Consider the following 15637-nt stretch of genomic DNA (forward strand, 5'->3'; position numbering starts at 1 on the left):
CTTAATTTGACATCATCAAACTGTGGGTACTTCCAGATTATCTGCACATGTTCCTATTACATTTAACAGCAATACATCGTTATATTTATGTGACACAGGTAGCAGACTAGCCTATGTTTCAACTTGGATAAATCCATGGGAGGTGCAACCTGGTTTTGTCTGGTGCAACTGGGTTTTTCTGTGAACATGCACCTGGTGCAAGTTAAATCAAGTTCCGTAGATGGAGCCCAGTATCCCAGTATTTGCCTTCTCTTTGGGTGTGTAGGGGTGGCAAGGGTGGCAAGCAGTGGGGAACTCACCCTCACCAAATGATTTTCTCTAATAAGATTTACTTTAATAACATATAGAAAGCTGAAGTCATTCTGTGAGGAATGGATAAAGACTGACTGACATTGATCAGTATATTCCACTGTATCTGCTTCTGGAATGGATTGGAAAGTCTCCAGTGAAAGATACCCTTGTCCTGTGGGTGTGTACATTCCTTGAACTATGTCTCCAAGACATTTGTTCATCTCTCACATTTTGTGAGCAGAACTCCATCCTGATAGTGCCATCAGACGATACATACAGACTGGCTGAATGATTCTCATGGCAGTGTATTTAATTCTGAATTCTCAAGCATCATTTATGTTTGTGTTTCCTCGGAATTAGGATCAATCTCTTTTGACACCATTGAAAGCCTTTGGGAGTTGTTCATAGTCACATTTCAACTAAAAACATGAAAAGTTCATTGTTTCTCACAACACAGTATATATTAATTCAATTAATTTGTGCATTTCTATGAAAATAAAATATATCTGACAGACAGCATGGTGGACCTTTCTCTCAAAAGATTTCTCATGTGCCACTTTCTGACAAAATATATTTCTCAACATTTGCGGAGGACCACACATTTCACTAAAGATGACTATTTTGATTCTTACCACATATTGAGTTGTACATTTCACTTTTACAGGGACAAATAGAATGAAATAGATTGAAATACACTGAAAGGAGATTCAACTGGGGAAAATGAGACAGTCTGAGAATTAATCAAGTACATTAACTTAACTATGTACACACAGTCTTTTAAGAGAGGAGTCTCAAGCTGATGACATTTTGACTGTTTAAGCAGGTCACTAATGAGAGCAGGAAAGAACACTGCACACCGGTGTCTGTAGATTTGGACACACCAATACACAATGTATATACAGAGTTTTGCATACACCCAAAGTGTCTCTTTGACTCTTAACAAAGACCAGGTTAAGTTCAAAGTAATTTTTAATTAGCGATTGTGAATATATTTACTCATGGCTAATATGAATTATACAATAACTTTTGAAGGTCATATTTCAAGTAATACTAACGGCATTAGGCACACTGTATTCATACTTTAATGATTATGTTTGTATGCAGGCATGGTTTATTCTCAGGTAAAAGCTACACAAATTTCTATGAAAACAGAATTGTCCTATAGTTGGGTGGAAAGGGTAGATAATGGGTCAAAGGTTAAACCCAAAAAAAACACAAAATGTGATGTGACTATATAAATCTTTTTCAGACCAGAACTCCATAAATCCAATAAACATTGAAATCAATTCTTATAAATAAACACATCAATAATAATAACTTCAAAGACAGCTGTTTTATCATTAACACTGAAGACAACAATACGAAATCAGTAACATCGTTCAGCAACAATATTGCACCACAAGCCCCGCCCTTTCTGTTGTGAGCCAATCACGGAACAGTCAGTTGTTAGTGGGCGTGACCAACAATTGCTTGGTTAGCCCATCAAATGCCACTGAATCTCTTGCAATTTAAGTATTCCGTAATAATGCTGAAAGGGGCATACAACGATACAAACTCAATCTCTTATGTCGGAATTTCACTCACAATTATCCCCATCATCTGAATCAGTGTTTGATTGTTTTAGCATGCTAACAGTTACAAATCGCAAATAGTACCTACCTCAAGCATCTGTGTATCACAGTGTCAAATGTATGTTACTTGATCTTGATGGCAGTATGTTGCATCCTATCACTTCAGTTTTACGAGATGAGTTTCGAGAGGTGCCATCTTCTGCAACTGTGGCTACAGGAGAGACCGCAACATTCCACTGCAAACCACCGAAGGGGGAGCCTGAACCTAAAGTTCTGTGGCAGAGAAATGAAGACCCTTTGACAATAGATGGACGGATTTCTATGAACAACAACGGTGACCTGGTGATTGAGAATGTCCAAGTTACAGATGGTGGAGAATACACATGCCTTGCCTTGAACAAGGGTGGTGAGAAACTTAGTCCCCGTGCAAGACTCACTGTTTTAGGTAAGTTAATGTGCATATTTAGTATGTGCTAACTCCATACCCTAAAGCATGCTAAGTGCTATGTTATAACCCTGGTCAAGGGATCAGTGTGCAGTTGATGTTCATTCTGGTCTCCCTGGGAAGTATACAACCCATCCTACCTGTGAGGCACTAGACAGTTCACAGTCACATTACCATCTCATCCTCCTGGGTACCTTTGCCCTTTTGGGTGAACAGAGGCACATTTCAAACAAAGTCACTTGTCTAAGGGGACACCACATGTAACGTGTGCTTCAGAGTAAAAAGTGTCAGGAGTCAAGCTACCTTACGTGGTCACCCATCCAACTACTCTCCACGACCATCACTGTTCAGCTAAACATGATTCAGAAAATGGTAGACAATCATTTTGCAGCATGATTTACACTCCAGTTTCTGAATTAACCTTTACAAATATTTGAAAGTGTGTATCTTTTGCAAACAGAATAGAATTTATTGTACAAGATGCCTTTACGGGAAGACAAACCATGTATGAAATAGCAGTTTGTGTTTGTGCTGTTAACGTGTATGGTAAGGCAGTCATTATAATTGTTTCTTTTCAGAAAAACCTAAGATTCGTCAACTACCAGATGATATCCAAGCCAATGAAGGAGACACTGTTGAACTCAAGTGCCAGGCCATTGGTGATCCTGAACCAACAGTCACATGGAAAAAGCAAGATGGACGCATACCCTATGGAAGGTAAAGACAAACTGGAGTTTAAAATGGCAGTTTAATTCTCCAAAGATATTTTTATATAACTGTAATTCACGTTTACTGTGTTAAAGCATATATCATGTTTTGCCAGCCCCAAGATCTTTGTCTTGTATTGATTTGTCATGTGAGGAAGCAAATTTGTTCAGACAAACTTGTTGCTTGAGCTTGTCTAAGGGAGATAACTGATATGTAGACCATAGGAAGTGAAGCACCAGTAAAATATATTACATTTCCATTACATTCATGAATCTTGCAATATTCAGAAAAAGTTGTTTCAACTGTGGATCATATGTTTGAATAAATCTCCTCCTGTCAACCTGCATAAAAGTCTGCCTGCAATATCAAATGAAGAGAAACAGTACTCTGTAAGGGAAGAAATGGCTGTATTTCAGAGCACGGCAACTTAATGATGGCACCCTGCGTATAGAGAAGGTTCAAGCAGAAGATGACGGCCAGTACATCTGTGTGGCTGAGAACCTGGCTGGAACAGTAGAAGCGGCAGGCAGACTTTCCATTCAGAGTGAGTTATTATCTACATCAAGAGGTGATGTGATGAAATGGGGTTTAACATCACACTGGACATTATTGCACTTATGTAGCGGCGAGCATGCACATGTTTGTGAGTGCTTGTACTTGTCCAGAGTAATGCCGACTTTATGATGCTAGCCCACTGAGATACCATGCCACAGTTTATCATGGATACCCCACTCAGACGCATTATTTTTACTCTGAACTCACCAGTTTAATCCATAATGTCTAGCGCCAGGCAGGGAAACAACAAGAACCACCTTTTAACATCTTTGGGTATGATGAGGCCAGGGACCGCACTACCTCAAGAAGAACCAAACTATTCACAAATCAAATCAACTTTTCTTCAGTTATGGAACTGACAATATGTTTTATTTGCAGCTCACCCCTCCTTCTTGATCAAACCTCTGGACCAAGTGGTAGGACAGGGACGTACAATAACACTGCAATGTGTAGTCACTGGAAACCCGTCCCCTACAGTCTTCTGGAGCAAAGGAGCGGAACAGGTGATTGTTTACATTCAAACCTAGCCTTGCTTATCATGATTAACCAATCTGATAAATTCAGTGTCACTATATAATAATAACTGCAACACAAACCTGTTTAATATACAAAATATACCATAATGTCATTCCATATGTTTTTTAGCCACTGATGTTCCCTAACCAAAAGAACGGCAGGTTTTCTGTGGCAGAAGATGGAACATTCAGAATTGAGCGTGTTCAGTTTGAAGATGAAGGAGAATATGTGTGTCAAGCTTTGAATGTCATCGGTAGTGCCAAAGCTACCGCACGGATTGATGTTCGACGTAAGTACTTTCTTCAGCTGATCGATGGAGCTAGGCATTTTGAACATCTTCATGATGGAATCCACATTCCAGAAGTTTCATGCGAAATTGTTTGTGTTTCAGAGAGAACAAATCTTAATGGCAAGTTACAACCAAATACACTCTGTGCACTCATTTATAAACATTCACTCGCCAATTTCCACACCACCACAGTTTGTAAGAGGTTATGAGGAATATAGACTCTTGATGTATTTCTCACTGTTTCATTCATTTGGGGTATTTGACGGATAAACTTCTATAATCTGCAGTCTCTTGATATTCGTATTGTGTGTTTTTGCTTCTCATTTCTTTGCAAGTTATTGTCTATATTGCTGAATCATGCATTATTATGTTTAGTTGTTGATTTTAGCTCACCAGAACCTAAGGTTCATGTGTGTTTATGTTTATTGTTGTGTCGACTGTTTATCAGGAATCCCCAGATCTATTAAGGTGAAAGATCCCTACTTCAGTTGGCTCTTATGAACAACATGAAGTACAAGAAACCTTCTCTCAGCCTAGCCTAGTGGTTAAAGTGTTCACTCGTCACGCTGAAGACCTGGTTTCGATTCCCTACATGGGTACAATGTGTGAAGCCCATTCCTGGTGTCCCCCACCGTGATTTTGCTGCAATATTGCAAAAAGTGGCGTAAACCATAGTCACTCACTCACTGACCCAGAAACCATCAACAAGAACATGTAAACCCATTGATGATTGACTCCCCCACTGACATGCTGGTATTTGTACCATTAATTACTGGATCACCATGAAATTTCATCAAGAGCAACTACAATGATACAAAGACACCTATATAATGCCCGTGAGCTACAGACATACAAGGGCTCTCTCTATTTTGTGGGTCGGTTTACTAGAGTAAGAGAAGGTTATATCTTCTTTGTGTATCTCTTTCTTTTGCGTTCTTATATCTTGCACACTCTTCATGGTTATCGAGAAATGAGTCAGTAACTGAAAACAATACTTACTTGTCAGCGTAAGAGGCTGTCACAGATATGTCTTTCAGACAGAATTGTCACATCGTGTTAACATGGAAGTGTACCTAGGCCAGACTTTCATAAGAATTTGGTTTACAAATCTGCCGTCTTTCAAACATTTAAATGTGAAGAGATTGTTGCTAGCTGTTTACGTAGCCACATTCTTGTTATTTAGTAACCACATTCATGTTATTTAGTAGCCACATTCATGTTATTTAGTAGCCACATTCATGTTATTTAGTAGCCACATAGTCTCAAGTCCCAAGTAGAAATGTCACTTTCTCCCTGTGTGTTGGACCTCCACCCTCTCCCCAACCTCACTTCCAGTTGATGCAGGCCTTCCCATAATTCCAGAACAAGACTCGCGACCTCCACCAATCATCAAGCTAGGTCCCCAGAATCAGACACTTCCGCCAGATGAAATGGCAATGCTACCATGTCAGGCTACAGGGAACCCACAGCCAACCATTAGGTGGTATAGGAAAGATCGACCAATCCTTGGCACCAATGCTCGTTTGGTGATTCTGGACTCTGGAACTCTGCAAATATCAGGTAAAGCATCCAAAAGTTTCCTACTGTAATAAAATAGTTTGTAAGAAATTATGTTATGTTTTTCATACAAAGAAGAGGAATCAAGCCAATATCACAGAGTAAAATCTTGAATGTGAAAGTTTGTCAAAGCGTTATCAAAGTGCTGTCACTGTATAGAACGACAACTCACAAAGTTTACTTCCTCAATGCTGTTCAAATAATTTTTTTATACGTTTGTTGTATTGGTTGTTAATTACCACACTGAACCTTTCAGATGTACGGGCAAGCGATTCTGACACCTATACGTGTAAAGCTGTGAGTGAAACAGGAGAGACTGCCTGGAGCGCTTACCTTAAGATTACTGGTATGTAGGCAATAACTAATGTACTATTACCTTGTTATGAGTAAAGATATATGCTGTGGACCATTTTATCAATACCTGTCAAGGTTACAAGGGAAAAGTTTAAGTTTTCCGGAATGACAAACGTAAATGGACATTTTGTCACATTGAGTCAAAAGGAAGGAGAAGTTGTGGGTGCTGTCATGGCTATTTTGACAACAATACATTGGTGTATACACGCTACATTGCAGGCCGAGGCCCTTACAGACGGACACAGAAATCTCAGACCTTTCCAGGGCGACCTCTAAAGCCAGTGGCGACGGACATTACAGACACAACTGTCCACCTGACATGGCAGCCCAACACCAAGAAGAAAGGAGATTCCCCGACGTATGCTTTCATCGTGGAATACTTCAGTCATGAGACCGAAAAGGTAAACAGACATGCTTTCCCCTATGAAAACTAAATAATGGCTTCAGGACCTTGCTTTGATTATTGTTTATGTACATCATCATCACAGAGGTATATTATAAACACAGATAGGTTCGTTGTTTGTTGGCTGGTTAATACCACACTCAGCAATATTCCAGTTGTATGAGAGTGGTATGTATGTAATCCATTGATTGACATCATGAGCAGCGTTCCCCACAATAACTGGGATGTGGTGGGGTGCCCTCAACCAAGTCACAGAGCCTGACAAGAGTTGCCTCTTGCAACATGCATTGGTTGCTGATTGATGTTTATTGAGGGGGAGAATGGGGAGGGGGGTTGGGGGTTACCGGGAATATATGTGTGAATCATGTTTTTTTGTTCACCAACTTTGTATGATTGAGTTCTGATACATGTAAACAACTGGTTTCAGGGATGGGTAGTGGCCTCCAACTCTATCACTCATGAAAGTTTCACAGTCCATGGCCTTGAACCAGAGACACATTACGTGTTTCTTGTGCGAGCTGAAAACTCCCATGGAATCAGTCAACCCAGTGAAATATCGGATCCTGTTGTCACAAGAGGTAATGTTTCTTTCTTTATCATACTACTACTTCCAATACACTACTCGTATGTCAAAATCCACTTACCAAGCGAATGGTCATGGCATTAAAATTACCTGTCAATAAGCATGCACTCGATTTTCATTCTCAGTCATTGGCAGGAATGAAGCCCGGAAAAATCCACCTACTCTACACTACTAACATTGCTTAACTTCACCTGAATAGTGATCTGTGAAAGTAATACCCTTACAAAATATTGCAGAATACCGTAAATCTTGAAATTAATGCGAGCATGAATTAAATGCGAAAAATGTAAGTGGTCTTTGTTTGCATTAATAAACTTTGCATTAATGTCTCCAAATGACTATCAACAATAAGACAGCCTCACTGCACACTTTGGATGTAAACACAAACACGGTTAACCTAGCAGCAGTTGTACCCTTACAAAACATTGCAGAATATACTCAAGATGGGAGATATATGTAATGAATGCTTCCTTATCTTCCTTGAAAGAATGGAGTGGCATCTGGCATTTTATGAAGTATGAAACCATAGTATAACCACTGAAATACTGTTTCAGAGCGCAGAAAACCAAACAAGAAGATCAACTTACCCAAGTCTGTAATCAGGGAGAAGCTGGAGGGCATGGTTGTGGAGATCATGAAAGGGGAGGCAATCAACGCTACTGTCATCAAAGTCACATGGAGGGTCAGTATTTCAACCAGAAAATATGAACAGTCTTTGTTCTCAGGAACTGCCCACATTATAAAGTTCACTGCAGTTTCGTTTTTATTTCCATTTTAAGAAAACAAAAAACATCCTTAAATATTCCAAGTCCAACGGTAGTCAAATACTGTATTCCAGTATTTTACTCATCAAGCAATACATTTATGTAGGGAGGCCCTTTCCCAGGTTGATTGTACACAACTGTTGATCTGGTTGCATACTAGTGAACAAAGAAAACACAAAAATAAACACCATCTGCCTGCCTGCACTATATTTTCAAAAGCCATTGCCTGAGAACCAATTCTTTTATTTTTTAAACCTTACCCATGGAGATAAAGTGGCCATGTTTACAAGACATTTCACTGTGAACATATCATGCAACATATTTCACCCTATAATGTTACAAGGTCTTTTCCAACTTGAAATCAGTAAGTGACCACACAAGATCAACGAATAATGAACTAATTATATTGACACATACAGTTCTAGGTTTTAAATAACAAAAAGCAACACAATAGGTCAAACATGTGGCAGCAGCGATAAATAAATAAATATCCGGCCCTACAGTAGATGTGACAACCATGAGATAAGGGACCTAATGGCTGGAAAATCACAGTATGATTTCTTACTGTATTATAAAATTTGGGACGACAATAATACAGTTGAAAAACTTCAATTCATATTTATTACAGCTATACATGACATCAGACTCATTTTCTGCAAAGTCCCATTTTCAGATGCATAACTGTTTATGTCTTAGATATAATGTCTGATTAATTGAAAGCAGAAATGTATGCTGAAATAATGTTTTATTACATTACGAACAAACGAGAGAAAGCTAAGTAAGTTCTGTACAGTCCACACACGGGGCTACTAATTATGGATGTGGACTTTTCTTCATGACATAACAGCGCAAATGTATCCCAGCACCCATAAGGTGGCAGGTCGCACATGTCAGTGCACTCTCCAATGTCCAGAGTAACACCGTGAATGATCCAACTTGCAATGTTTGTCAACAACCAAGGGAGGTAGCTCTTAATACCACTGTCATAATCTGGCTACTATAGCAATTCAACATTTTACAAGAGTATTAATTTCACTGACAATTTCCACAAAAAGATCAACAGCAATCTCTACAGTCACATAACAGTATGTTGAAAAAATCCTGCAATACGTCATTGAGACAAAAGGCCATTTTCACACATATCTCCATATGAAGAAGTTTGTTCAACATAGTTATGACTTTTCAGGTTCTGAAAGGAAGAGATGCAATTGGTGGCTTCGTCATTGAATATAAGAAGATCACAGATCTTCGTCGAATGACGTACGGGACAGTTATAACCAAGAAAGTCCTTGACCCATACAGCACCTCGTATATGCTGTACAATCTGCACAGCTATGCTTGGTATGAAATCTGCATCAAAGCTTATGGTGGTGAAGTCAAGTCCCAGTGCAGCAGCCCTGTTAAAGTGCCGACAAAGGAATCAGGTAACACTCTTGTATTCTCAACTTTCAATAAACGCATCAAGCTTATGGCTTTATATACTGAACAAAAGCTTTAGGGATCATGAATATTAGTTTGTTGTTTTACGCCTCACTCAGCAATATTCCAGCTACATGACAGCGGTTTGTAAATAATTGAGTCTGGACCAGACAGTCCAATGATTGACATCATGGGCATGTATCCATGCAACTGAGAACAATGACATGCAATAACCAAGTCAGCGAGCCTGACCACCCGGTTCCATAAGTGACCTTTTATGGCAAGCATGGGCTGCTGAAGACCTATTCTACACCAGATCTTCACGGGTCGAATCGTGAATAGTTTTGGGGATATTTTTTTCTTTTTTTTTGATAAAAATATTCTAAAAAATATTCATGATCCCTAACTTTTTTTGTTTAGTATATGTGTACCTTGTGTTCCTACAAAGGGAATGCCTCTTCAAATACATTTATTCAGCATTTAAATACAGAGTGTGAATAATTACAGAATAAAAGCATCAGTGCTGTCAAACAATCTTTACCTTGCCAAACTTTCATTTTCAGTGCCCTCTGCTCCCCCTGAAAACATAATCATTCACAAGGAGCAGGAAACTGTCATCCACATTCGATGGTCTCCTCCTCCTAAGCCAAAGAGGAATGGAGATATCCAAGGCTATGATGTAAGTTGGTTTCATTGTCAGTAATTCAAACAGTTTTACTGTGACCCCTTCCTTTAACATTTTTTATAGACCTTTTACATATTCTGTATCCTTCCATCACATCTGCAACGGCAATGACAACTCCGTGTGTGCCCGTGTGTGTGCGTGCGTGCGTGCGTGCGTGCGTGCGTGCACATGCGTGCTTGCACATGCGTGCTTGCACATGCGTGCTTGCATGTGTGTGTGTGCGGGCGTGTGTGTGCATGTGTGTGTGTGTACGTGTGTGTGTGTGTATGTGTATGTGTACTAGTCCAGACTTTTGCTGGTTTTATAGAGCTAGCCTAATGAGATACCATGCTGCAGTTTAATGGCTTCCGAACTCAGACACAGTATACTGACTCCAAGCCGACCAGTCCTTGTTTTATCCCCTAAATACTGAGCACCAGGCACAGTAACAAGTACCATCCTTTAACATCTTTTGACATGATGTGGCCAGGGATCTAACCACTAGACTAGGGAGGCACTCTAAATAACTGATATTCCAATTCTAGGTGCATCTGCATCACAAAATGGTTGTTGTACCTGGGTATTTGGAAGACCAAGAGACGCTCTATCCTTCTGTGATTAGTTCCTGATCTGCTCTGTGATTGAGGGGTAGCACAATGTACACATACATAGGACAGATGAAAATATGAAACCATGTCAATTGTGAGGTAAACAAATGCTATATTTATGTCCAGATCTACTGCATGGACAATGACCGGAAGCACAACTGTAGCCTTTCCACCAATGATACAACATCAAGTGCACTTGTGAGGAACATTGATGCCGATCTCACCTACAGGATAAGACTAGCTGCCAAGACCAGCAAGGGACTGGGAGTATGGAGCAAGACATTTGTTGTTGGTAAGCACTTCCCAATGCATGTACTGTTAGTTTTTCACTCTCATGGCCCCTGTGAGTAAGTGAGTGAGTGTTTGGTTTTACACCACTTTTAGCAATATTCCTGCAATATCACGGCGTGGGACACCAGAAATGGGCTTCACACATTGTACCCATGTCGGGAATCGAACCCGGGTCTTCGGCTCAACGAGCAAACGCTTTAACCACTAGGCTACCCGACGGCCCCTGGCCCCGGTGAAGATCCAGGTTAGAATTGGTCTTCAGCAACTCATGCTTGTCATATGAAGCGACTAACAGGATTGGATGGTCAGACTTACTGACTTGGTTGATGCATGTCATCATATCCCACTTGCATAGGTCAATGCTCACTGGATTGTCTGGTCCAGACTTAATTATTTACAGACTGCTGTCATATAGCTGGAATATTGCTGAGTGCGGCATTAAACAACAAACAAACAAAAACACCAAATATTTTACTCTCACGGACTATGCCAAGCATAACATCTTTTAAGGTTATACTCCTTTTCAATTGACAACTGACTTAACTGACTGCACATGAGGACACAAGGTGCTAGTGACAGGCTCCAATTTTCCAATGTACATCCCCCATCTGTGTTCATAGCAGTCTGGTGTGCACGACATCTTTCCAGCCTCTAATTGCTAAATGAGTGAAACATTTAAAATGCAATCCATAATTTGGGCTTTTTAGAAAACAAGGCCATGGCACAATATTGAAGGGGACTTAATTAGTGAAGATATCCTTTCAACTCCAGCTCTCTAATGCTGCTTCTTAAGCATGCCATGAGCCCAAATGTCAGCAACGGTTCTGCCAATTACTGTTATAATATCGTTTGTTGTGATTTATCGCAGGATGAATATAACATGAGGCTAACCCCTCTAATGCATTAAAAGCTGGGGCCATCGGCAACAATCCTGTCTGGACCCCTTGTAACAGGCCCACTTGGAAAAACCCACTCAATTTGGATAACACCCATCTTGATTGTAATTTTCTCGCATCAGCTGGACAATTAACAGTGGCATACACCTGATCATGTTTTACTAACAGCTATCATTTAGCTTATGCTGCATTGTTTTGTCAGTGTAGATCATCATTGAAAAGATCATTTTCTTGAAATTCACATAGACATAGCTTGCCATTTTGGTGTAATTGCTCGATAATCTTGTCACAATAATCCCGGATGTGCATCACTGTTAATGATTTGTGTTACCTAGTACTCAGAATTGCTTTCAGAAGTCCAGCCCTCTTGAATAGCTTCACGTATGGGGAGACATACAGAAACTGTTTCATTGCCGAATAATGTTAAATAGTTTACCATCTAATCAAAACGTGAATGAAATTAAGCAGAAACAATTGGGTGAAAGTCTGTGGCACTGTCATTCAATCTTGTCATTTTCAATTGCTAGCCATGGCTGATGACAAACTCAAGTCCACGTTTTCCCCTTTCATGGAGATTGGACCACTCCAATGATGACTTTCAAATTTTCTGAGTGTCGCGAAATGCATAATCGTGACTCAGACAATTGATGCACATTTTGTTCCTGAAGTGACAGTTACGAGTAGAGGGAACTTGCAGTGAGTCACACGAGAGAAGGGGAATTAACCGCCCCTGTCAGTAACTCTTTTGTCTTGGAGGGAGAAAAGCCTCTGGTATTTGTGCCTCCTTGTGAAATCTTTAAATCAGCGAGATTTCTGCACAGGACCAAATCTGTCGAGAACTTGTGTCACAGACACTTGAGGATGAGATTTTCACAGAATTAGAATCAGTTCTTCTTTGAGTTTGCCTCTTGTTCCTCGTCTTCTCCTCTTCTCGTCTTAAGGTTTCGGCTGCAGATTTGTGTTTGTTTACGATGAAGGTATTGACAATTGCAAGGAGATAAAATGGAATTAAAATCTCCAAAGGTGACTCAGCAATGTTCTTCCTTGACGTGGGTGATGTGACTTTGTTTGAAATCTGAAATCCTCCTTGATTAAAATTCAGAATAAATCTCATCCACGGAATTCACAGCAGTTTGTTTCATCTTACTTCACCTCAGATGAACTTAACCCATATTTACACTCATTGCACAAACCGTACCAGCGGATGTGACAGCATGGGGTGTAACTTTTTTAAATCATCTACAGTGTTAACCTAAAAGATGGCAAGATTAGATTCTTGAGATAACAGCATTACCCTCATAAATACTGCTTTATCATGACCCATTTGAAGTCATCTCGATGTCCCCGTCAACGGTGTTGGACTTACTGGATGGGATTATGATTGTGAGATTGTTTATGATTAGATTCAAGACAATTCCATGGAGATAAAACAGAATTAAAATCTCAAATTGTGAGTCATCATAGAGCAGACCGAGACTCCATGCTGTTGGCATCTCCAATAAATTAGTCTGGAGGTGTATTAGAAACATAAAGCCGACACTTAACTGGAACCTTCCCCTCTTTTTAGCCTGGAAATGAGGGATTTAAACATTGGATTCTCATTGCTGTTCTTTGAAATGCCTTTTTTATGATAAGAAGGTGGTGGTGTGATCACAAAGTTAAGGCCCTGGTGTCCAGGGTGATCATAACGTTTTGCCCATCCCAGATTTCAGTGATGAGGAATGAAAGTTTCCCTGCCTGCTTTCCATGGTTTCTTTAATGAAAAGGTGAAAATTTCAATGACATTTTTCAGTTTCATATCATGGTTTGACAGTGTCATCAGTTAAGATAAGAAATTGCTAGCAAAAAGCTTTCTGAGCAGTATGACCTGCCAGATGCTTGCGGCTCTGACGTTGTATGCAAAATGGATGCTTTGATTTACGGGATGTTTTGTAAACAAAACATTGCCCCCAGGAATTGTGGAAACCATACATCCTTCGACTTGATATGATTTCTGTTTACAATCTTTGTCAGACTTCCAGTGTCATTATCTGACATGTGCCCATGAACAGGTTTTGTTTGTGCAGAAGAAATCAGATTAGACTGTCTCCATTTCTTCTATTTCTTTATAACGACACCCTGAATAAGGGTCATTTTTCGTTTAAAAATGTGTCAAATTTGATCACGTTTCAATCAGTCAGCAATCTAGCTCAATACGTCTTACAAAAAAGACTGCAAAACTTAATAAATCATGGTTCAGTGTAATGAGAGATCTTGAAAGATCTTTTTCATTTCTAGTTTTGAGTTAAAGGCAACAAAATACAATTCTGTCACAAAAGGATTTTAAAGTCAATTCATCCTTCCAAAATTAGAATCTCGGGCAATAAGCTGATGTCTTCATCAGAATGCCGATTTTTAGAATGACCAAATTAGTGTCATTAATCTGTGATAATTAAGTTTCTTGCTGTGCCTGCAAAAGACTGCACGTGCCGAAATGACAGACGAGTGTCGGGCCAGTTCGTAATGTGTTTAAGATTGAATTCTTCCAGTCTCAACCCTCAGACAATTCATCAAACAATTGTTATTGAGGATGGGACAGGAATGTCATCAAATTCGGATTTCATGATCGGGATGCCACCAGTGGTGATATTGTGTGTTATTGTCGTGGCATTTCCACGTGAAATTGTCTTTGTCTGGGCTCATTCTTCACTAAGAAAAATTTACATGGGGGGATTAATTCACACATCCAATTCCTATGGGAAGGGGTTTGGGTCAAAACTTGGGAAGAGGAGAAGAAGGTTGGGGGGCATGGATGGATGGGGTGATAGAAATGAGTCATAGAATTTAGCTTTTGTCACCGTTGGGGAAGGAGACTAGATGTTGAAGTGTCTGCTTAGGTTCGCAAGTAAATTACTTCTCCGTCTTCAACATCCTTTCAAGAGGTAAGACAGTTAGCTGACATGCTTTCTCGTTGTTATTGGACAGTTTTTTCTGCTACATCCTCATTTTCATAAGGACGCTCTGCGAAGCCTGTCGTCGTTGGTGATCAGGTTCGGAGACAAAGGGGATATTTCATGGGGGGTTGACAGCACCACAATAGCTGAGATTACGATAGCGCACTGGGCGAATCGTCCCCCATTGTTCCTGGATTGACTGCTTTGTTTTCATCAGTGGGAGGACCGAAACTCATTAAGTGGTTTAATTAACTAAAGCCATCTCATCCGTTAAAAAGTACAATGTTGTCTTTTGGAAATGTCCTTAGGAAGGTGAAGCAGGCAGGATAATTAATTGAGGTCGGGGTCTAGAGTGTGCTGCGCTTCACATGTCCAATCTTTGTGTTTATTTCGCCAGGCGTAATGATACAATTTGACTGACAATAATTGTTCAGTTTTCCTAACGCTGTTCTTAATTTCATAATAACCAATGAAGAGTTGATCGCTCGGGCGAGTAACGAACCTGTGACTCGACTCTTTTAATTCATACCATTAGCTTTCTTCATTTTCTCTTTTGATGAGTTATGTGTTTGACTTGTGACTTTGATATAACTCATGGCACCCCACCAACCAAATTCCACACTCTTAATCATAACTGAATTTTTTCTAATCCATTTAGCATAAAATGTAATCCTTTTAGCGAATTCCTATTAATGCTACAAATGAACTTCTTTCTTCCAGATTGCATTTCTCTGTGTTAATTAGTTCTGGTCAGATAGTTTAATTACGAATTTTGAATTAAGGCACACTT

General features: G+C 39.8%; 1 protein-coding gene across 8 annotated transcripts in view; it reads left to right on the forward strand.

The window, feature by feature from the left end:
* LOC139458355 (roundabout homolog 2-like) overlaps positions 1 to 15637 on the forward strand; it is a 471546-nt gene that overhangs the window by 441637 nt on the left and 14272 nt on the right. For all 8 annotated transcript variants that reach the window (XM_071239757.1, XM_071239758.1, XM_071239764.1 and 5 more), the window contains 13 exons: positions 2029 to 2307; positions 2886 to 3024; positions 3432 to 3559; positions 3949 to 4073; positions 4216 to 4375; positions 5738 to 5935; positions 6189 to 6278; positions 6506 to 6687; positions 7117 to 7267; positions 7827 to 7954; positions 9223 to 9460; positions 10019 to 10134; positions 10854 to 11019. In XM_071239757.1, coding sequence (XP_071095858.1) covers positions 2029 to 2307; positions 2886 to 3024; positions 3432 to 3559; positions 3949 to 4073; positions 4216 to 4375; positions 5738 to 5935; positions 6189 to 6278; positions 6506 to 6687; positions 7117 to 7267; positions 7827 to 7954; positions 9223 to 9460; positions 10019 to 10134; positions 10854 to 11019 — 2100 coding nt within the window. The remainder of the gene's footprint in view (positions 1 to 2028; positions 2308 to 2885; positions 3025 to 3431; positions 3560 to 3948; positions 4074 to 4215; positions 4376 to 5737; positions 5936 to 6188; positions 6279 to 6505; positions 6688 to 7116; positions 7268 to 7826; positions 7955 to 9222; positions 9461 to 10018; positions 10135 to 10853; positions 11020 to 15637) is intronic.

The sequence above is a fragment of the Haliotis cracherodii genome, unplaced genomic scaffold (assembly GCF_022045235.1).
Source record: "Haliotis cracherodii isolate W230 unplaced genomic scaffold, xgHalCrac1.p SCAF_12, whole genome shotgun sequence".
Classification (NCBI taxonomy): domain Eukaryota; kingdom Metazoa; phylum Mollusca; class Gastropoda; order Lepetellida; family Haliotidae; genus Haliotis; species Haliotis cracherodii.